Genomic DNA, 23,334 nt, shown 5'->3' on the forward strand with positions numbered 1-23,334 from the left:
TTCTATATAAACCTTGTTATTTTAAACAAGATATTTATACTCTTGGTACTACAGTACATGCACATTAATAACATGAGCTATCCAAAGTTGCTGGGGAGGAATCTCTTCTTCGGAAAGGACATCAGTATATTAATAATATCACATTTTGCACATTTTGTATCATACTTACAAGTGTTGAAAACGCCAGCAAAGACCCAGCACTGCCCATATCGTACTGGCTCCTTACTACTATAATACTCCAATAGAATGTCTACACTTCCTGTCCAGGATGATGGTGGTACTCCATATTCATAAAGGTTGTCCCAACACCCACGAATCACACCATTATCATCTTGAGAATTGATCTGAAGAAAAAAATGAATAAATCGAGTCATTGCTGATGTTAATCTCCCTGCAGACCAAAATTACTTAACTTTTGCCAATTCTAAGTTACTGTAAAATACCAGAGTAATGTTAAAATAATTATCTTAAGAAAACAAAAAAGATACAAATATTAACATTTTGATGCAAACAGGAAAGTTAGATTACATGTTTATTTTGATGTTGGAAATAGAGAAGGGTGTCTAGTAATGGTGAGAGAGATTGAACTGACCCCAAAACTAAAAATAGGTGCTTGGCAATTGAATCTGAAAGAAAACTTAGTCTTAAAACATTAAATATTATGCAACTAAAAGACATTCCACATTTTTTCTGGAGAAATAGAGAAGGACTACTCAACAAAACATTTTGCCCAATTGATTATTAGCGCTTAAAGGCAAATTTGTATTAGACTCCGATTTGGCAGATATTACTGAGTTAGCTTCAGAGGTGGGTTCCTACCAGTTCAGACCGCTTCAGCTGAACTGGTAATAACTTGGCAGTCTGGGTCGTTGGAACCAGCAGCAACCCAGGCCACTCACACCCCCGAACCAGTTCTCCTCTGGCGCCACCATTTTTAGTTTCATTGCAGAAATGTATTTTTCCCCCTGTTGTAACATTTTGCACATGCACAGACATTTTTAGGTACAAATGTGCATGCACACAGAGCACGCATCTGGTGTGCGCGTGCAAATTTTCTGTGCGCTGAACCGGCAGTAATGCCGGCAGCAACCCACTTCTGGCCTTGGTTTGTAACCTAGCAAGTGTTTGAGCTTGTGATTCCTGACAACATGGGCAGGATCCTCAGAACTGTTAGTTCAGTCACCTACTTATGAGATCTACTCCCCTGGTTTGTTAAGATTTCCTGGGAGATGATAAGCAGTCAACTCCATAAAATGGAGCATCCCCTCTTTAAAAAAGTATTGCTAGCTCTAATGGCTCTGGATAATTTTTATCCAACTTCCAGCTTTTTCTTTGGGGGTGAGATCAAGGAGAAGCTGTTTGGATTAAGGTTCCAGAATCCTGGAGAGGCAGATGGCTTGGAGCTGTTTCAGTCAAGTTGCAAGCTGGAGCATAGCATGGAGACAGTGTTTATCATGCATGCTGCTGAATTATGTTGGAACTAAGATGGGGGTGTTTCTTCTTGACTTCACGATGGCTTTTGAGTCTTTCTGGACTAGCTTCTGGACTAGCTATGGGATCAGGAGTGTTGCAGTACTTCTTCTCCTTTCCCCGTGGCCAGTTACAGTCAGTATTGATGGCTGACTAGTGGACCAGCCTGAAACAATCTCTTAGTTGCAGGCTGTCTCAGGGCTTGACACTCTTGCCTTTCTTGTTAACATTTACATGAAATAGCTAGAGGAGGTTATCTATCAACATGGGGTCCAGTATGATTAGAACCTTGAAAGTACTCAACTGTTTATCTCAAATTATGATGGGGAAATAATATCTCAGGGCTTGAAGGCTGTTAGTCTGGGAATGGGATAACAAACTCACATTCAAATCTGATGAGTGACTGTGGGTACATGGTTTTTCACATACTAATGATTGTCCTGGTTTATGTTTCAAGCAGTGACGTGCAGTCAGGTGAGACACGTGAGGCACAGCCTCACCACTCTCATCATGAAAAAAAAAAGTAAAAGGAAAAAGCTGAGCTAGTTGCTGCCTCACCGTGGATGACTCTGCTTAACCTCACTGGTGCTCTCCCTCCCCAAGTGTAGTGACTTCCTCCCCAGGCCCCCATTCATTTCTCTCTCTCACACACACAGCTGGATAAAACTATATAAAAATCTAGCCCAGCTTCACTGATTACAAGTTTGAAAAGGCAGCGTGGCTCCACCTGCAATCAAACTACACTTGGGGAGGGAGTGTGTGTGTGTGTGTGTTTGAGAGAGGGGGAGGAAGGGAGAGAGGGAGGAAGGAGGGGAAGGAGAAGAAAAAGAAAAAGAAAGAAAGAGCAAAGGAGAAAAACAAATGCTGTCGCTTTAAATTGGAACTGAGCATGCCTGGCTGTGGAATTCTGGGAGTTGAAGTCCATAAGTCTAAAAATATTTGAAACTCAGCACTGTGTCAGTGCCTCACCAGCAGTGGTGGGTTCCTGCCGGATCGCACCAGATCGCGCGCTCCCTTTCACGCGCTCCCTTTCGGCGCTAAACCCGGAAGTACGGTGTTGCCCCGCCCCTGGCAACACGACGACGCTTGCCTGCGCTCCACCAGCTCGGCTGAGAACGGAGACGTTTCTCTGCTCAGCAATGTCTTCAGTGGAGTGGTGGCAGCCTGGCAGGCTGAGTCTGCGTCCCTTTCAGGCGCTCCGCTCCGCTGAGGAAACGTCTCCGTTCCCAGCCGAGCTGGTGGAGCGCAGGCAAGCGTCGTCGCGTCGCCAGGGGCAGGGCAACACCGTACTTCTGGGTTTAGCGCCGAAAGGGAGCACGCGATCCGGTGCGATCCGGCAGGAATCCACCACTGCTCACCAGTCATAAACCTCACCGCGCGTCACTGGTTTCAAGCACATAGACATTGTCAGCATTTGATGTGCATAGTTTGTCTTGGATATGGTATGCTACCCCTCATGTTTAGACTCATTTGTATTTTAATTGGATTTTCATTGAATGATATCCAGAGTCAACTTGGCTTTGACAGCCTTAGAAATCCCCCCAAAATAGTAAACGTGCCAAAGCCTTCATTTAATTCTGAAAGTTGTAATTGTGTAATAGGAAATATGATATCCCACAGCATCTTTCCCCAATCTGGTGTGCTGGATGGTGGCCTAAAAGTGGAGCTCTTGCCTCATAATCAGGAGATTGTGAGTTCGATCCTAGGTAGAGGGAGATGTAGGACCCCCTGCTTGGGCAGGGGGTTGGACTTGATGATCTGCAAGGTCCCTTCCAACTCTGTTAATCTGTTACTTACAATTCCCCAAATTGTCAAGTAACATAGTAAAAAAATTCTGCTGTTGGGGATTTTGAGATTTAGAATCCCCATATACTTGAAAAGCAATGAGTGGAAGGATAATCTATGCGTGGATAATAAAACATCTTTTTCTGTCTGATATAATGTTTCAGAAAGAGCATGCAACAACTTCAGCGACTCTGTTATGTTTAAGACCACAAGCCATAATTCTGCCTTCCAGGCTGTGCTGCCCATAGGGTCAAGGCATAACTGCTAGTGTAAATTCACCTTAATTTCTCTTGACAAGCTTGAGCGCACAATGTAAGACCATAAAATTTAAACAAATGTGAATGGTGATATTCCTACGTATAATTCCAACATTATACACTGAGCTTCAGTTTCTGAGGGGCTTCATATCCCATCAAAATTGTTCTGCAATTCAGGTCCAAATCTATAATATTTCAGAAAACAAGTATTTCTAGAACAAGAGTATTTTACAACAAAAAGAAAAAAAAAGTCATCCAACTCATATTTGTTCCAATGTACTCCCCCACAATCTCACCTATTTCAGCCTATGTTTTCCAAGCTAAGGAGGGTGAGTTAAAAGGAAATAACTAGGTCCATTGTGGGTTGCTCATCATGAAAACAAGATTTTGCTTGTCTACGTTTGCTGGAGGTGAGGCTTCGTGAAGTAACAGTTTTGCTGACTAATAACTAAACGAATAGCTATTAGTGAGCTATGCATTTCCTCCCAGCAATTTGAACCAAATCAGTGGAGGTAATGCAGAAAAAGCTTCTTTGCTTTCTATTGCTTTCTCCTTTACTTGTAATTATGTTAATACCGAGCTGCTACATTCTTGTCAAATAAATCATGACTCTCATTGAAAAGCTTTTGGCTGGATTAACTACTAGTTTCTAATTAGAAAATCGACGTACTGTGAAACCCAAAGTTGGATGAGATAAGTATTTAGTAGGTCTAATGGGTTTAGGTAAAGACCCTTGGCTGTCTTGAAAAATAGGGCAACATAGGACATGAGCAAGTTGGCATTTTTATATTACAAATATTTGTCATATACTCCAAAACCTACAACATTGCTACCAAATCATAAACTTGGAAGATAAGATGAAAGCTGGATTAAAACTTTCATCATTATACTTTTTTTTCTCAGATTAAAGTACATTTGTGACACTATTGATGGACACACCCATAAAATACTTGCAGATATTTTCAATTTGTTTTTACATAAGAACAATTACTCTTGTTATATTATAGCTATTGCAGTTTTGAGAACAGAGACTGAGCATAACAAATAACAGCTTATCTCAGGATATTTGCTGAAATTATGTTAATGAAGGTTCAGGTTCTTCATTATTAACTACAATGCTGTAGCAGCTCAAGATTGTATTAAAATTCAATAACCGGGGTCAGAGCTGAACTTCAGTACAAGTGATGTGGGTTAGGCCCAGGTTGGGCTTCAAAAATTTCAGCAATAAATTCTCTGCCCAGTTGCTGGGTGGGCGTGGCTATGGTGGGCATGGCCTAGTTGGCCTCCTGCACCACAGGACGGGGCATTTTTTCATTCCCCGGGCTCCAGAAGCTTTCGTTGAACCTCTGGGAGGGCAAAAACTATCTTCCCCGGGTTCTGGAGGCCTTCCAGGAAGGCCATTTTTCCCCCTCCCCAAGCCTCTGCCCGGGCCCTGCACTTACCTCACATTCAAAACAGGCCACATGGAGACTCCTGGGAGATGTGGGGCAGGGTGGGCAGGGCCAGCCAAGGGTGGGATTTGGAGGTTCTCCGAACAGGCCATAACGTTAGCTACAGGTTCTCCCGAACCCAGGTGAACCCTTAGCAACCCACCCCTGATTAGGCCAATGCGATACTGGAAGGCGAATCTAAAATTGATGATCTGGTTAGGGAAAGGTTAATGGTGGAAATCAATGTTCCACCATTCACATCCCATTGCAGTAAAATGGAAGTGCAATATGGAAATGGTCTTGCTTATTTTAATAAAAAAACAAAACAACAATGTGGAAAATTACAGTAAAGGAATGTTTGTACTTTTGCCTCTGAATCTGGGAAGTGCAATTTTGAAATGATTCAAGAGCCGCCAAATGGAGAGGCTTATGAAGCCCACAAACAATTTGGTGTCACACCTCTGTTTAATTCCAAGCTATTTTACCTGAAAGTCCTGAGGGATATCCTAAAAAATATTGATAATTAGTTAAATGAAATGACAGTGAACTGATAATTCATCACAATAGAGATTACGAGGATGATCAGATGCAAAGAAAGGCAGATTTCTCATGCCTTGAACAGTAGAAAAGATAATTTGTTAGGGCACTCCGGGAGAAGTTCATCCTTCTCTCTTTAGGAAATACCGTCTGCCTGCTAGAATTACCATAGGTAAATATGAAATTCATCATATTTTCTTCTGTCATCCTCTACAATACTAAATGCAATACTAAAATGCAATACTGTCCTAAATCATTTAATGGTTTTGAAAATGAATATTAGTTATGGGATGACAAATTTGATGTGATGTAAAAAGTGTTATCTCACGTAAAAGCAGTCTATACATCTATTAAATAAATGAAGTTATGTCCATGTTTTAATAACAATGCCATGAACTGGAGCAATTTTTTAGGTTGTAGATCATGGGAACAGAAGATTTAACACTCCCCACCAGCAACCCAATGAAAATCTCTTCCCCAAGGTGTTGTTAGTTCATCCAACCTAGACTAATAACAGAGGAAGACTTTGCTTCAGAATGGCAACATCTGAGGAAAAGGTTAGATCTTCCTTTCATGTTTGCACCTGACAATGATAAGTACAATAGATATGGTTTCCTGAGACATGGTTAGTGTGAGATTAATTTGGACTGTAAAGAAGAGATTTTAGTGGGTTTCATGGTATTTTTGGCACCAACTCACAGTTGCTGCAAAAATTAATGTTTGTAATATCAATTGGCTTCATGCACATATGTTTTATTGGCAGATGCAGTTATTATGCTCCAATGATGGGTCTTCTATTGTGGGGAACTAAATTGTTAACTCATCTTCAGCTGAAAAAATCTCATAGTATTCCATCTACCAGGTATAAAATAAGACATTTAGAAAATTGCCTGAAAGATACAATTTTTTAGAAATCTGTAAGAAAATTAAACAATTAATGGTTTAATAAATGTTTTGCATATGGAGATATGCTGCCCCAGGGCAAAAAAAAAATCTAAGGATATCCAGAATATCCAGATATCCTTTCCTCGACTGCAGTGATATTAGTTCACTATTCCTGTTTATAGAACAAGTATGGGAATATATAACTTCTGCGTATGGAATACTTTTTTATGTCACATTGATATTTGAAAGAATTTTGCTTTGAATCTTTCTATAAGGTTCTAGGCACTAGGAACAACCTTATATGGTCATGTCAGAGGTGAAATTGAGCAGGTTCTGACCAGTTTTGGAGAACCAGTAGCAGAAATTTTGAGTAGTTCAGAGAACCGGCAAATACCATCTCTATCTGGCCCTGCCCCCATCTATTCTCTGTCACTCAAGTCCCAGCTGATCGGGAGGAAATGGAGATTTTGCAGTAACCTTCCCGCTGGAGCAGGGAGGTAATTCCCCTGCCACGCTCACAAAGCCACGCCCACAAAGCCACACCACGTCCATAAAGCCACACCCACAGAACTGGTATTAAAGAATTTGAATCCCACCACTGGGTCATGTGATCATTCCAGGAAGCCCCACAAAAAAGAAGAAGAAACCTCAGCTTGGGTACCCATAACATGAACATGAGTAGCGTTTTTGATGAGAAAAAGAGGGAAAAAGCCAAGAGACTCACTCTACTACTGGACTAGTGAATTGGCAACCAGGTTTTTAATAAATTGACCAAAGCAGAGATCTTCCTTGAAAACTAATTCACAGAACAGAACAAAATTGTCCCAATACATATAGTCCTGCGATATATATTTAAGTAGAGTAAAAAAATCGTAAATAGATCCCAAATATTGCACAAAGTATATGCTTATTACATACCACAGCAGAGCCAACACGGCTGATTTTGATAGGATTCCCTCGGCCAGAGAGGTCCAGTTGTGCTCTGTCCATCAAATACAGGCAAGCATCCAAAATACCCTCTTCAAACTATAGAAAAGAGAGAAAAACAAAAATAGAGAATAGATTCATCACTTATTTTACATAGCAAAATAAACCAGGACTTCAAGGTTTTAGTCCCATGTTGGAAATGCAATATCTCTGTATACTTATAACTTCAACTGAATCAGTACAGGGGGAAAGTTATATATAGTTTTTAAGAATATAGCATAGATGTTTTTAACAAGCTACCATGAATAAGCAAGTGACAATAATATTTTCACCACAGCTATTGGTGAATTTGTTGCAAAATTATTGCTGTAAAATTTAGATTAATTTCTGCTTGTTATCGAAATTATTTTAGTTATTTGTGTCTCACCTTTATTATTTTTATAAATGACTCAAGGCAGTGAACACATCCAATATACCAGGGGTGTCCAAACTTGGGAACTTTAAGACTTGTGGACTTCAACTCCCAGAATTCCCCAGCCAGCTGGGAATTCTGGGAGTTGAAGTCCACAAGTCTTAAAGTTCCCAAGTTTGGACACCCCTGCAATATACCTTTCTCCTCTTATTTTCTTCACAACAACTAGCCCATGAGATGAGTTGGGCTGAGAGAGAATGCTTGGCCCAAAGTCCCCCAGCTGGCTTTTATGGCTAAGGCAGGACTTGAATTCATGTCTCCCACTTTCTAGCCTTAACCACTAGATCACACTGGTTCCCTTAATTAGCCACAGTTTAGGGTGTTATCCGAATCCTGAATCATTTTAAATATTTGTGCTTTAAGCCAATCAGTTTTATAAGCCATTATTTGAAGTTGATTTGTTCTGGAAAACCATAATGCACCATTAAGATTTGTTGATTTCAGATAAAACTCCATGTTTTGGCAACCTTCATGGCTAGATTGCAAAAGAAATAGACAATTCTGAAGACCATTGTGGGTCACCCACATTACATTGAGATATGGTTTGATATAGCATCCAAACTGCCTCAACTGCGTACCAAAACTCGTAGCCATTTCTAGTTTGTTTCTCTATTGATGATACTAATACAAAGGCATGAACTTACCAAAAAATACAAGTAACTTAACTCTTAACAAAATAGAAAACCAAAGATTTTTTACAGTACACTCATAATTTTCCAGTAAATTTTACATCCAAAAAGTAACTAAAGGAAACAATTCTGGACTGAGTTGACGTATGTTTAAACATGGCCAAACTTGCATATCAAAGATAATGGTGAAGTTTGCAGTGGTAAACAAATTCTATTGTAAAGTTGGAAACATTATATTTTAACTTTTAAAGATAGGTTTCATATTGCACATAGACCTCAAAAGATTGAAAACTTCTTTAAGCCATATGTGCACATATAAATGAAACCAGAATAGATTCTTATTTTATGTTTATCTTCTAGGTTTTTCATGCTAGAGCATAAAACTAGAGCCCAGAGCAATATTCAAATACCAACATTATTAATTTGGAACTCAAAATGGTGTATATCATTGTCTTCTCTCACAAATTAATCAACCTGTTGAGGTAAGAAAAAACAACTGCTCAAAGTCACTCAAAGAATGTGGTGGTTGAACAGGGACTTGTGCAAGGCACACTATATTGCCAAAAGTATTCGCTCACCTGCCTTTACTCGCATATGAACTTACTGTAAGTGACATCCCATTCCTAATCCATAGGGTTCAATATGATGTCTGTCCACCCTTTGCAGCTATAACAGCTTCAACTCTTCTGAGAAGGCTATCCACAAGGTTTAGGAGTGTGTTTATGGGAATTTTTGACCATTCTTCCAGAAGTGCATTTGTGAGGTCACACGCTGATGTTGGGCGAGTTTGCGTGGCCTACCACTTCGTGGCTAAGTTGCTGTCGTTCCCAAACACTTCCATATTCTTATAATACAGCTGACAGTTGACTGTGGAATATTTAGGAGGGAGGAAATTTCACGACTGGATTTGTTGCATAGGTGGCATCCTATCACAGTTCCACGCTGGAATTCACTGAGCTCCTGAGAGCGACCCATTCTTTCACAAATGTTTGCAAAAACAGTCTGCATGCCTAGGCACTTGATTTTATACACCTGTGGCCATGGAAGTGATTGGAACACCTGATTCTGATTATTTGGATGGGTGAGCAAATACTTTTGGCAATATAGTGTATTTTAACGTATCCATAGCTATAAATCATTTCCATAAGAATTGTATAGTTGTTATTCTTGACTATGAATAATATGGCTTAAAGCAGCAGCTGCTGTGACAGCCAGAGGTATCAATAGTTACCCAAAATATTAAAATAAAGCCACATATTCCAGATGAACTTTACTACTAATACATACATACATACATACATACATACATACATACATACATACATATATATATATCACAAATACATACCTATTTCCCTGGCTCAACTGATAAGGAGGCGAGCCTGTGGCTTAGTGGCTAAGACTCCTGCCTAAGATATAATACAGCCCAGGTTCAAATCCCAGTAAGGGTATGGCTAGCTGATGAGAGCTAATTAGCTCGATATATATATATATATATATACACCTTACTGGGATTTGAACCTGGGATGTGTTACATATTAGGCAGACTTGCTAGCCACTACACCACCGGTTCTCCTCCTTTATCAGCTAAGCCAGGGAAATAAGTATGTGTTTGTGTTACAACCCCTGGTATGCCTAAATATTTAGGCATACCAGGGGTTGTAACACAAACACACACACACACACACACACACACACACACACACACACACATATATATATATATGGTATATTGTAGAGGGCAGTAATACTTTCATTCTAAAAACATCTTTCAATCATGTCTTATATAGTTAATACCAAGTTGGAGCCCAACACATCTTGCAGTGTCCTGAAACTATCCTCTTTGAAAATGAACTCTGGGAGAAAAAAAGACTTTAATTCTGGAGCCCAATGACAACAATGTCAGGAATAAATAGGGGGCAGAAGTTTCTAAATAGAACAGAATTCATTATGGAAGAACCTGCCCTATGGTATAGTTCAATTTGCTCAGAAGAAATTGCATGGCAACCAAAAATGACACTGTCTGTTGGAAGACAATCACAGAGATGGCGGTAAAGGCACATGACTTCAATTACAAGCTATTCTATGTAGTGATAAACAAATGAGGTAGTGATATTTCCCTTACAGGCTGAATCCTAACAATTTTTGAAGTTTTCCTTTCAGCATACACATTTATTCTCTTCTTTCTTTAAAATGCTAACTGTCTGAAAATAGCAATAATATATAATAGATCAAATCTGTAATTTGTTAGGATATAACACAATGGCAAACTCTTTAATACACTTGCACCTAGGTAGAAGATGCATTTAGAATTGATCATTTGTTTGCTTATGTCATCCATAGTGGGGTTTTTTTTAATTTAATTCTTCTTCTTCTTTTGGTACAGAGCAGAATATCATTACTAAATAATGAGTTATAACCTCATAATATGAAGCTTAGTCTCAAAGGAGATGCTCCCAGAAATATCTTCAAAAAGCTGGATGTTTATCCTTAAGGCTCACTCACATATCTCAATAGTGTACACTTGTAAATTCTGGAAAAAGAATACTCACTGGAAATCATACTTTAGAGAGGGTGGACAGTAATACTCATACTAATGGTGTTTTCAGTATTGAACATGCAGATCCATTTTACAGTAAATGTCGAAATCCACTCCTTATTATAGCAAAAAAAAAACCCCATATAACTTTAATGATAAATTCCTTTATTATGCATGAGTATTCATAGACAAGGAGTTGCGCCATCAGATGCCTTTTTTATTTTATTTTCAGAGCTGTGGCTGTTCTTAAGTCTGATTGTGTAAGTTCTAGTCATCACATCAATTATGTAAGTTTAGTCAATAAACATGGATTTGATGCCCAGATATTGCCAAGTGTGTTTTATAATGCATTAATCTTCCTACATTATCAACTTAGTTGGGTCGCATAAATAGAAGAGAATATAAGTTAGAGTATTCTCCTTTAGAAACCAATGATCCATCAAGATGACACCTCTATCTGGCAGTGTCTTGTCCCAGGCTGCACTGTAATTTTAAACACTTTGAAGAATTTACAGCTCCCTATTTTAATCCTAAGGTCTGCCTGTTGCAGTGCATCTGTAGTGTTTATTGAAGGGTAACAACTAACAACTAAGATGATATGGTAGTGTCATTGTCCAAGATACTTTCTGAATCATAGCACAATCATAAAAATGTTTAGTTTGTAATTAAAGCAGCTAATTGCAGAAAACATGTTTCTTTCCAGAAGCTCAAAAATATATTATTCCAGTTTCTCCTTGTTTTTTTTTATCATAAATGTTAGTAGAAGAACCTACACTTCCTTGTCTTCCTTGCTTCTAACAAGTAAAGAAGCTCTATTGATTTTCTTTTTTAACCATCCATTACAGTCTGATGCAGAGGTGGGTTGCTCCCAGTTCGGACCGGTTTGAGTGAACCGGTAGTGATAATTAGGCATGGGTCACTGAACCGGTAATAATGGCTAGCCAGCCATGCCCCTGAACAAGCTCGTACCGATGCACGCCCTGCCTCGCCTTCACCATATGCACCCACAGAACTGCCTCCTCCTGCCTACACATAGGTAAGCATTCATGCTAGCCTAGCCCCCCAGCTAGCATCTCCCAAAGCCACCGGCATTGCAGCCGCCCCTTCCCCTTGGAGCTCCAAGCAACGGGCAGAGTGACGAGGGTGAGCTCTCAGCATTTTTTCCACTGGTGAGGGGAATCCTCTCTCACCTTTCACTAACCGCCTGGAGCTCCAAGTGGTGGTGGAGGAGGCGGTGGTGAGTTCCAAGGGGGCGGGTTTGCAAAAAAGGTGCAAAGTGGCTCTCAAAGAGAATGAAGTGGGTGTGGCGCACCCAGACCTGCCGCTTCTTCACAACAGCCAATGATGGAAGAGATGCCTCTTCAGTCCTCAGCTGTTGCGAAGAAGCAGCGGTTCTGGATGCATCATGCCCGCTTAGTTTTCTGGCCCCTCTCCTTCCCTTGCTTGGCTGCTACCGCTGGGGTGCCATCAGGGCAAGCGAAGAGGTGGAGGGGCTAAGAACTTTACAGTTAAACTGGTTTGTAACTCTTAGCTCCTAAACGTTTAACGTAGCATTCCAATATAACCTATTATTGTACTGTACTACTTGGAGCAACTTGCTTGTTCAATAGAAAGCAGTTCTCAAGTTGTTGTCCATGGCGCTCTTCAGTTCTGGCTCTGCTTCTATTGTTTCATTTGGATCACTGACTTTTGAATTCATTGACAAGATGACAGTGATTACTCTTTCGTTTTCAATTCCACTTACACCAAGTTAAGAAAGAATCTGAGAGAATTGAAAAGGTTCTGCATAATACACACCCACGTCACCAGTTAGTGAAAGAAAGTGAGCAGAGGGGACCCCAAAGGTGATTTTCAAGAGGCAACTGGACTTTCTGGTTTTTCTGTGAAGAGGCTTCACTTCTCATCCAAGAAGCTTCTTTAGTCCAGTTGCCTCTTGAAAAAGCACCCTTGGGACAACCATGACCTGGATGACTGAGAATCTCCATAGTCATTAAGACAGAGGGAAGTTAACAACCAAGTATAAGAAGCTGTGATCAAGCACTAATTAAGACTGAAAAAAGTAAATAATCAGAGTAATCATAGCTAAGATAAATGCTGAAGAATCAGGATTGATATGAGTTTGATTGATATTTAAAAGATATTCGAACTAGAACTGGAGATCGCTTTCCAACCTTACTCCCCAAAACCATGGTAGGTCTATATTTCAGTTTTCTGTTTCTTTAGTCCTACATTATTTTGCTTTCCTTTATGATTTTTAGACATCAGATCCTATCCAACATTTGTCTGAAGTTTTTGAAATCAGTCTGCTAGACTCCAAAATACAAATTACATTTCATTTTCACAGCTCTTGCTATCAAATTCCAAAGTGACAGTATCCCTTTTCCCCCAATGCTTCTGCCAACGTTCACTGTCAACCAATTCTTCCCTGATGGTCAGGTTTCAGGAGGACAACAGTTCTTCTTGACCCTACTTCCACCTTCTGAGAGATAGACTTGACAGCAAGACAAATCAAAACATTTGTTGGATGTTCCATTTTTAGTTGAGTTAGACCTCCAGCAGATGTCGAAGTAGTAAGGCGAGAGGAGATTTACTGCTGTAGCTTGCTTGTATAAATGTTTCATCATTTGTTCCAGGATAATGCTTTCTAGTCAGCCCCTGCAATATTATTCTTATTTCTTCCTATTCCTTGTAGTCTTACTTGGAACTTTCAACAGGGATTTCATCCTCAGAATTGTGGATTTGTCTGCACATGTATGCACTCTTTTACATTTAATGCTAATTAAATGCTCTTTTTCTGTTTGGACTATTTTTTAAAATACATTGAAAATTATGTATTGTTGGCTACATTCCATTATTTTATCATTAAGGATAATGATAAATTGGCCCAATGGAGATCTAAAAGCTAGATATTTAGCATTATCAGTATCTAATAAGATGTGGAAAATATATACCTCAAGAGATTCTAGATTGTTGGATTCTAGAAAGAGAGAAGAGATAATTAAGGTACTAGTTCTATTTTAAGGATTTTATGATCTTAGCAAACAGCGGTTGACTGCAGCAATTTGATCTCCCTTTCACTACTTGAAATGTCCTTTATATGGAGATGATTTAAATTTTAGAATATGCCTTATGCTAGATGTATTAAATGTGACCAATCAGCCCATTTTCATGGGGATGAAATAAATGTTATCTTTCATTAATGAAAATATAGGAGTCCACATTTGTTATCTCGGGTGATGCGGTCAACCAAAGGAGTGTTATGCCAAAGCAGGATATCTTGCTGGAATGAATCAATAAATGAATGAATGAACTTATGCATTTTTGTGTGGGGATCAATCAGCAAAATGTAATTGGCCGTAATCAGTACAGATGTTATTTGGGCCAGTTCCAAAAAGATGGACTGACTATGGAATAGAAGAATAATGGGTGCTGTGTTTAGATGAGAAATCCTTTTCTGAACCTTTTCACTCCCGCTTTAACCATTTTGCCAATGATTTGCATCAAGCAACTTGGCAGAGAGTCTTCCTTCTCAGTACTTTCTGACCTAACCATGGCTTTTGTGCAACAAATAATTTAATCCTGTTAGGCTGTTTGAACAGCTTGCAGGGGTTAGATCTGTCTACTGAGTGATTTCATTTTCTAACCAGAATGAAGTGAATGGGTCATCACTGGTAATTCTATCTTGACCCTCTGGCAGTTGACGTATGGTATTTCGCAAGGCTTTTATCACAGAGACTGCTATCATCTATAATCTATAGGAAGCTGCTGACAGAAATCATCGAGAGCTTTGCTGATGGGCAACATAAATAAGCCAATACTGTTCCCCTTTAAGTTCTATATTTCATTAGCTAAGCATCAAAGACCAATTGTCTTATTTCTAAACCAGTGTATTGAGGCTGTGGTTAAATGAATGAGCTGAAATATAATCTAAAGAAGGTGGAAATAAAGCTGATAAGAAGACCTAGCACTATACGGAGCAGGTTGTCCTGCCTTTGACAGATTAGTCAATAAACCTTATGTCTGCTCCAAGAATTGAGAGATACTACTGGAACCTGCTTTATGCTTAGGAAAACAGTTATACTACACAGCTATATGAAAGCCACTATTTCCCAGAGGCAAGAAATCTTTCCATGTTTTGACCCTGTAATCCACAACCTTGAGAAGGATCACGCTGTGCTTTACACAGGATTGAATTGAAGATGATGCAGGTGTCAGCTAATATAGAAAGCTGATGGCTTACACATTTGAACACTTCTACCCTGCATTTTCTGGAAATTCTGGAATGGGATCCAGTTTTCCACGGATATTGTTCCACTTAGGGTACCAATAAAATTAGGAAGCATATATGCCTGAAATTGATTATTTCTCTGATACTCAATTTCTCGCAATTAAAATAATGAAGGAGATAGAAGTCACAATGAGGAAGTTCTGCTTAGAGACCAAATTATTATCAGCTTATCCTATATAGAAAGGATCAGGTCCCACCACTACTGCCTGAACCTACTCGTCCAACTGCTTCTATAGATGTCCTCTACATCTAGTTGCCTTCCCAAGAACTTTTCTTCCTTCACTGATGATAATTATCCTATTCTGACCTAGGCTTCCCCAGCAGCATGAAGCCAAGTCCTCATCCCGATAAACCCCTTTTATTTCACTTACAGTGAATTCCTCTCCAGCAAACTCTTTCCTCTCCCACAGTCTTTCAAGATAGTTCCCAGTTACCGACCTTTATCAGGCTTGGAGAGTGGCCAGGCTGATATCTGACACCACAATACTTGGCAAGAATGCAGGAATGAACTAATTGTCTCCTGCAAACACCTCTCTCCTTTCACTCCTCTTTTACTCCCTATGGGAGGGGCCATTCACCATCCACCTGTGGCCTTACTCCCAAGTCAACCCCTGTTCTTTAGCTGTTCCCTTCGTCTGGCAACTCTGCACATGCGCACACTGGGAACAGGCTCCAGCTGTTCGTCTGCCTCACTGATGTCTGACTCCGAAGGCAGCTGATAACTGTCAGATGGCCCTGGTCCCATCTCTGCCTTCGACACAGAGCACTCGTCAGAGCCTTCCCTAGACTCCAGAACTGGCCCAAATTCCTCCCCAACCTCCTCAGTGACTGAATCTGCTGCCAGCTCTGGCCACTGGCAGACCACAACAACCCATAATGTTAAATTAGAATAGAACAGTAGGTTATGGAAACCTAGTCTGAACAATTTGCGCCCAATTGAATGTTTGATTCAATTAGATAATCATGCCAAATTGCCTCTTCAAAAGAGCTGGAAGCTGCTGAATACCTGTTATAATTACCGTTAGATGTTTATTTATGTATTGGATCAGAGGTGGTATTCAGCAGGTTCTGACCAGTTCAGGAGAACTGGTAGCGGAAATTTTGAGTAGTTCGGAGAACGGGTAAATATCACTTCTGACTGGCCCCGCCCCCACCTATTCTCTGCCTCCCAAGTTCCAGCTGATCGGGAGGAAATGGGGATTTTGCAGTAACCTTCCCCTGGAGTGGGGAGGGAATGGAGATTTTACAGTATCCTTCCCCTGCCATGCCCACCAAGCCACTCCCACCAAGCCATGCTACTCCCACCAAGCCATGCCCATAGAACCAGTAGTAAAAAATATTGAATCCCACCACTGTATTAGATACATAAAAGAGTGCAAGGCAGTGTGTACAACACTTTCTCTTCCTTCCTTTCTCCGCAAGAACAACTCTGTGAGATAGGTTGGGCTGAGAATAAACAACTCAAATGGTTTCTCTGCTTGAACATGGACTGAAATCTAAATATTCCTACTTGTCATCCAGCACCTTCACCACTACTCCATATTTGGGTGTCTGAGTTTGAGTTGTTGACCATGGTTGTTTTTGATGAGAAACAGTTAAGATGTGTTCCACTGCTATTTGTATTTTGCAATGTTTTTTAAAAAAAACTTTACAAGAAAATGAGAACCTGCCTTTCAATTAATATACATCATACATTTTCTCAATTTATATCTGTCATATTCATGTGTCACACAGATAAATCAGAATAAAAATCTGCAATAAAATCCATATAAGAAGACAGTGGTTGTTTTTACAAATAATGTGATGTGATGGTTATGGTTAAGACTTAAAAACCAGACAAAAAACAGGTTTTAATCCACTCTTACTTGGATCATTCTCATCTCACTGGCTGATTTGGGACCAGACAATCAGTTCAACCTACACTACAGTGTTGTTGCTGTAGGGAGGAGGAGGAAATGGAGGCAGGAAATATTGTGTGTGCCATTTTTAGTTGTTGGAATAAAAGATGAGATATAAATTTAACATACATACATATATATGCACATCACCTGGGCCAAAGTGTTCCAGACTGAAACACAAGCTCAGTCCTTTCAAACTTTTGTCCTTTAATTAATTCTGTTATGTACCACAGGTCAGTCAGTTATATACCTTTACTCATTTGCCTAGGTGTATTTGACTAATCAGGAGTGAATCAGGTTTCAACAGGATTAATCTATTCGCTAGTGCGGCATTTAGGAGTTGCAGGATTTAGTAGAAAAACTATTCTTCATTTATTTCAAATGGATTTACCTGACCAAAGTTCCAGCTTCTTGTTCGTATATTTTCAGGGGCCCCATAGAAAATAATCCCAAGGTCATTCAGGACATATTCTTTCCTTTCTTCTTCATCATCCATAAACACCACATCCTCTGCATCAAATTTTTGGTTATAAAAACAGGTTAATACATGAACTTTGCAAGGAGTAAATATTGGAATGTAATACAGCTGAATGATAGAAGAAAAGGCAGCCTTTGGTTCATCTATCACAGGACATAATATATTTTCTCCTCACACAATTCTCTGCAACTGGAAATGAAGCGTGCTCCAAATTAAAAAGGAAAAAAAAAAAGAAGGATCACAACTCTCAACTATTTTGAGCAAGATCTGTAAAGCATGATTAAATTGTCACCTCTTATCATGCACTTTATGATTCTGGGTTATTAAGCTGAAATGTCTGAGAGCTGTGAGAGCATTAAGTGCCCGCACGGCAGATCAAAGAATTACTTTGAAACTTCGTAACTGTAATTGTGAGCAATTCTACACAAAAAGATTTAAAGGATTAACCTGTTTAGGAAGAGTTGCACATTGTGACAGACATGAACATGGTCCCTTTTAATATAGAAGGTAGACTTTTAAATAGCCACTTAGTTCATGTGATGATCGAGAGATGAAGAGGAACATTTTATGATAGACAGTTCTTTCTGGTTTAGGCTAGAGATGCTGGAGAACCCCACCAGAACAAAATTTTAGTGAATTAACCCAATTCACATTACCTAAATTACATTTTTGGATATTTCTTAGCTCCAAAAAAATTATCTATATAAGCTATGAATATTAAGGAAAGTCACTAGTCCTAAAGGACTCTACATTAAGTAAATGATTGCTAGAACCTGCCTGATCAGAGATCCAAAGTTCCTGGCTTTGTCATTTCGGAATATCATGAGCTAAACACCTCTTTATATGTCTACAAGTGGAGTCCTGACTGATATTGTGCCATAATTCCATCAGGTTTCCCCCCCAAAAGGGCATATCTCCTTCTGAGAACATTAAAAAAAATTGGCCTGAATGTATCCCAAAATCAGGCATCTTAAGTTTCATTTTTTGGGGGAAGAAATGATGATACGTAGATCATTTCCATATATCAGGTTTTTTTTCATGATGGATGCTTAAATATGTAAAGCAAGGCAGCCTTTCAAAGAATAGCAGAATGCATGGATAAATAAAAATATATTGGGAATCCATTACATGATGAATGGAAATTCCAGCACAGTCCTGAGGAAACTGTCACTTGTTACAGGTACATCATGGTGGTGGTGGAAAATATTAAACCTTCCCTCCATAATGCTTCCTCTATCCTTGTTTTCTTTTTAATTGAAAGCTTTAGATGTGATGCATTTGGAATCATAATCTATTATTTGCTCCTGTCAAAGGGATGATTCAATATGGCCAGGAGATTGTGTTCTGTCTCTGTCATTCTCTCTCTTTCTCATTAATTATATTATATTTATCTGAAAGGAAGATTAGCATTTCCTCAGTAACATCCATTTCAAAATGATGAATGGAGGCAGTCCTACAGTGGGGGAAATGTCTCAAATTCAGATTGTGAGCTTATCCGCCTTCTAGGTAATATTCTACTTATATTTCTATATATATATCTATTTAGATGCAAACTTACTTAACTTGGCATCCTCTAATAATTAGACTTCAGCTTCCATGAAACTCTAATGTTAAATGACAGGGTACTGGAGAATTGTTGTCTAACAGTAGTCATTAGTGTGCCTACCTGTAAACTACATAGGTTTCTGGTAACACAAGTTGGATGATGAACATAAAGAAACTGTGGAATGAGACAACTATCTGGACTTCTCAACTGCATCTCTTCAGAAAGTCAGATTAAGGTTCTTTTTGAATAAATTATAATGATACAGTTGCACTTAAGATGTGGTTGTTATTGTCATGATCATATACACACTGTGTATGCCTTACCTTTACACCAGGGATTGAACAATATGTAAGTATCGGTGTCTTGGTTTCGTCTTGTTCTGAGAATGCCCATTGGAGTCAGCACTGCAACATACATGCGGAATTTCCCCACAATGCAGTTTGCAGCTGGCATAATATTCAGGGCCACAGAAGTGTTGGCTGTGTGGGTGATCTTAGCACCCCATTCCCCACTTTTCAGCTCTTGAACCAAAGGAACGCGGATGTAAGTGCCTTTGTTTTGTTGTGGGTATCGCCCTGGAGAAAAAGGGAAGTGAGTTCATTAACTTTGTGAATGAAAGTAGCAAATGAAAAGATGCCTTTCGTTTTGTTTGCCTAGCAAAATTTGGACTCACAATTACTCAGTGTAATATCCATTGCATTACGGCAAAAATAAGTAAGGTATCGACAAGTATAATTTAGTTCTCTGTCATCAAAGTCTTTGTCTTTAAGATTTTTTAATGTTACAAAATTAAATCTTACCAAGGCAAGTTTTTGTCTCATTTCCACACAATATATTTCTCCACCCTAGTGCACTCTAGATGTTCAAGGATGACAATTCCCGGAATTCTAAGCCAGTGTCTGCTAAGAATTTTATGACTTTTCCCCCAACATATTTGAAGGACATAGGATAGTCTAGGCCAGTGATGGCTAACCTTTTCCGGACTGAGTGCCCAAAGGGCACGCGCGTGCCAGAACCCCCAAAATTCAATACACCCCCATGCATATGTCCTGCCCCCCCCCACATGCATGTGTGACTCCAACATGCACTCTTCCCCCCCATGAACAGCCCCCAAATGTGCATGCAACCGCCCATGTGCTCCGCCCTCACGCATGCATGGCAGAGACATGGGCATATGCACATCGGAGCTGAACTGGGATGACAGCTCGCATGCCATCAGAGAGGGCACTGCGTGCCACCTCTGACACGCATGCCATAGGTTCACCATCACGGGTCTAGGCTACCAATAAATAAGAAGTATGGAGTATGGAGTAGTATGGAGTACTATGGAGAACCATTTTATTTTGACAGAATGCAATAAAAGAATCCAGGAAATGCAGATCACAAAAAAACGCAATCTGTATTTTAGTGATTTAACACAGGAATAAGATATACCGTAATCAGATGTACCAAAAGTAACAGCCCAAAAGAGAGGACAGAGAGAGTTAAGAATGTAATCTAAATATTAAATGGAAAATCATTTTTATTAAACATGAACGCTCTTAATGCTGGGCTTCACTGGTGGTTTAACCAAATAGCAAATCAGACTTACAAATAAAACCTTTTCCTTGTGAAAGGAAAAGGCAACTTTCTATAGGGGTCAAGCCCACATAGCTAGCCAACTCAAAAAGTGAGACTAAATCTATTTATACGTACATCGTTAATACTCCTCAGGGATAAAAACACAACCTTGAAAATAGTGAAAGTAAGTTCCCAAACAGGGTTCAATCAAACCAATTAAGATGGAGTCTTTTTGAAGCATTTCCTTCTCAAGGTCCCCACGTCTGGGCGAACCTATCTGTTACACCAATTAACCCTTCAGCTGCCTCCTACAGTCTCTCACATTTATCTTTTAAGATTTGCTGTTAACCCATTGACTTGGTAATTCCTAGAATAGGCATGCTGTCCAGAAGCATCTGTAAATAGAAGTCCTGATATGCTCTCACAATAGAACCTTCTGTTTTTTCTCCCACTGCTCCTTGGAATGGCCTTCCATAACTTTGGAGATAATGCCACCTTTTTCATTTCCTTCTACTAATCATTCCTTGAAACTCATTCCTTTTTCAGAGCATCATTCAGAGCAATATTTTTTTTCTCTCTCTAGAAACTCAGATTCAGGAATTGATAGTGAAGGCTCAAGGGTTGGACTCAAATAGCCTGTTTTTACTGATGTTACAATGAAATATTACAGATATCATCAGCCCAATTATAAACACCAACTATTGTAGAACATTCAACCAAGTCTGTTATTTGTAACAGGCACAGAATATAAATTTTATTTATATTTCTGGTGTCCTTACATGATAATGAGCTTCTTGTAGCTTGTTTCAATGTGCAGGGTATCTCTTCTTTGTTTTGATAATGCTCCTGTCTGATTTGGGCTTCAGACTTTACATCAACTGAACCACTTAGTCCCACTGCACCAAACCTGCTATCTAGCCTATGTACCTGCAACACAACTAACCACTCAACTCAGTTACATCAACTGAACCACTTAGTCCCACTGCACCAAACCTGCTATCTAGCCTATGTACCTGCAACACAACTAACCACTCAACTCAGTTATTTTCTCTGATTAGCCCTATCTCCACTGCTTTCACCTTTCATCTATTATTGCCTGTTCTCGTCCATGTTGTAACGTTTTACAGGGAAGGAGGTGGAAAGAAAGATGGATGATACACTTCACAGGCTGCATTAAGGTACAAGTTTTGGCCTCAAATCAGGGATGAAATTCAGCAGGTTCTGACAGGTTCTGGAGAACCAGTAGCAGACATTTTTAGAAGTTCGGAGAACCAGCAAATACCAACTCTGTCTGGTCCCAGAGTAGGGTGGGAATGGGGAATTTTCACTATCCTTCCCCTGCCACACCCACCAAGCCACTCCCACAGCAGTAAAAAAAACTGAATTTCACTACTGCCTTAAATGGTTATGTAAACCCAGTACTATGACTTACAAATCATGAATTACCGTTGAATGAGTTGTGTGTAGCAAGATGGGAGCTTATTCAGGATCTAAAATAAACCACGGGTTAACGTGAAATAGAAATTCAGTCTCATTATTCTAAGATCCATAGATCACCTTGGAATTAATTTAACCAAATTTAACCAAAGAGACTATAATTACATATGACTGGTAAGAATTTAAATAAGAACATTGTTGGGGAAAATAGCTGCTTGAATATGCTCCCCATCTTTTGATTGTTTTACAGGTACTTCAAATTTAGTGACTGCCTCACTAAATTTGGTTTGGCCTCACTGCACATGGTTACTAAACCATTTGCAGTTATGAAAGTGATAAAAAATAACTTTACAACTGGTCTTTTTATTAGTGACCTTTGTAGATCTATAAAGCAAAGGAAATCTAAAGAACATAAGCAGAGTCATGGTTTTACTCATCAACTACTTTGTTTAACAACCAAATTGCCAGGATCAACTGTGGTCACTAAATGAAAACTATTTGTACTTTTTGATAGTTATACATAAAAAGGGATAATCTGTTGCTGAATCAAACTGAAATAAGTAAGAGAGAGGGAGAGACTTTGTACAATTACAGCTTTTTGAGTTGAATTTAAGATTACCTAACCTTGCATATCTTCCTGCTCCTGTTTTCAATAGTAATTTCCGAATGCCTAGCTAATTAACTCCCTGTGATTATCTTGCTCTTTCATTGAACTAGCTACCTTCAAGGACATAGATCTTTACAAGTCCATATGAACAACTTGCAAAAATATCAGTTTGTTACATGATTTTTGGTTGACATCAGTGGTAGGTTTCAATTTTTTTAGAACCTCTTCTGTAGGTGTGGCCTGTTTTGTGGGAGTGGCTTGCCAGCCATGTGACTGGGTGGGTGTGGCCAACTTGTAAAATGTGGTGAAACTCACTTAAAAATGTTCTTGCTTAGCCAACAAAATGTTGGCTCAGAAACTCTGGCATTGAAGTGTGCAAGTCTTAAAGCTGTCAAGTTACAAGACCCTTGCACCTCTAACTCTTTAGAAAAAAATCCCAGGGGTGTTCAAACTTGAGAGCTTTAAGACTTGTGTACTTCAACTCCCAGAATTCCTCCTCTTGCTCTTCATCTTGATGATAGGCAGACGGGTGGGGGGAGGGAGCTGGAACTGGTTCTAAACGGCACTGTAGATTTGTGGAACCTCTTTT

The 23,334-nt window shown here is 39.4% G+C and overlaps 1 protein-coding gene and 1 long non-coding RNA gene across 3 annotated transcripts in view; both read right to left on the reverse strand.

Moving 5' to 3' along the window:
* LOC309391197 overlaps nucleotides 1–23,334 on the reverse strand; it is a 330,437-nt gene that overhangs the window by 245,148 nt on the left and 61,955 nt on the right. The gene's annotated exons all lie outside the window — the stretch shown is intronic.
* The window catches only part of F13A1 (coagulation factor XIII A chain), a 129,232-nt gene that overhangs the window by 54,057 nt on the left and 51,841 nt on the right, over nucleotides 1–23,334 (reverse strand). For both annotated transcript variants that reach the window (XR_014175241.1, XM_081951380.1), the window contains exons 4-7: nucleotides 19,465–19,716; nucleotides 17,509–17,627; nucleotides 7,283–7,390; nucleotides 170–344 (exon numbers count right to left, since the gene is read on the reverse strand). Coding sequence is in view for 1 of the 2 variants with exons in the window: in XM_081951380.1 (XP_081807506.1) it covers nucleotides 170–344; nucleotides 7,283–7,390; nucleotides 17,509–17,627; nucleotides 19,465–19,716 (654 nt within the window). In the remaining variant the exon portion in view is untranslated. The remainder of the gene's footprint in view (nucleotides 1–169; nucleotides 345–7,282; nucleotides 7,391–17,508; nucleotides 17,628–19,464; nucleotides 19,717–23,334) is intronic.

The sequence above is a fragment of the Natrix helvetica genome (assembly GCF_964273705.1).
Source record: "Natrix helvetica genome assembly, chromosome: 4".
NCBI lineage: Eukaryota > Metazoa > Chordata > Lepidosauria > Squamata > Natricidae > Natrix > Natrix helvetica.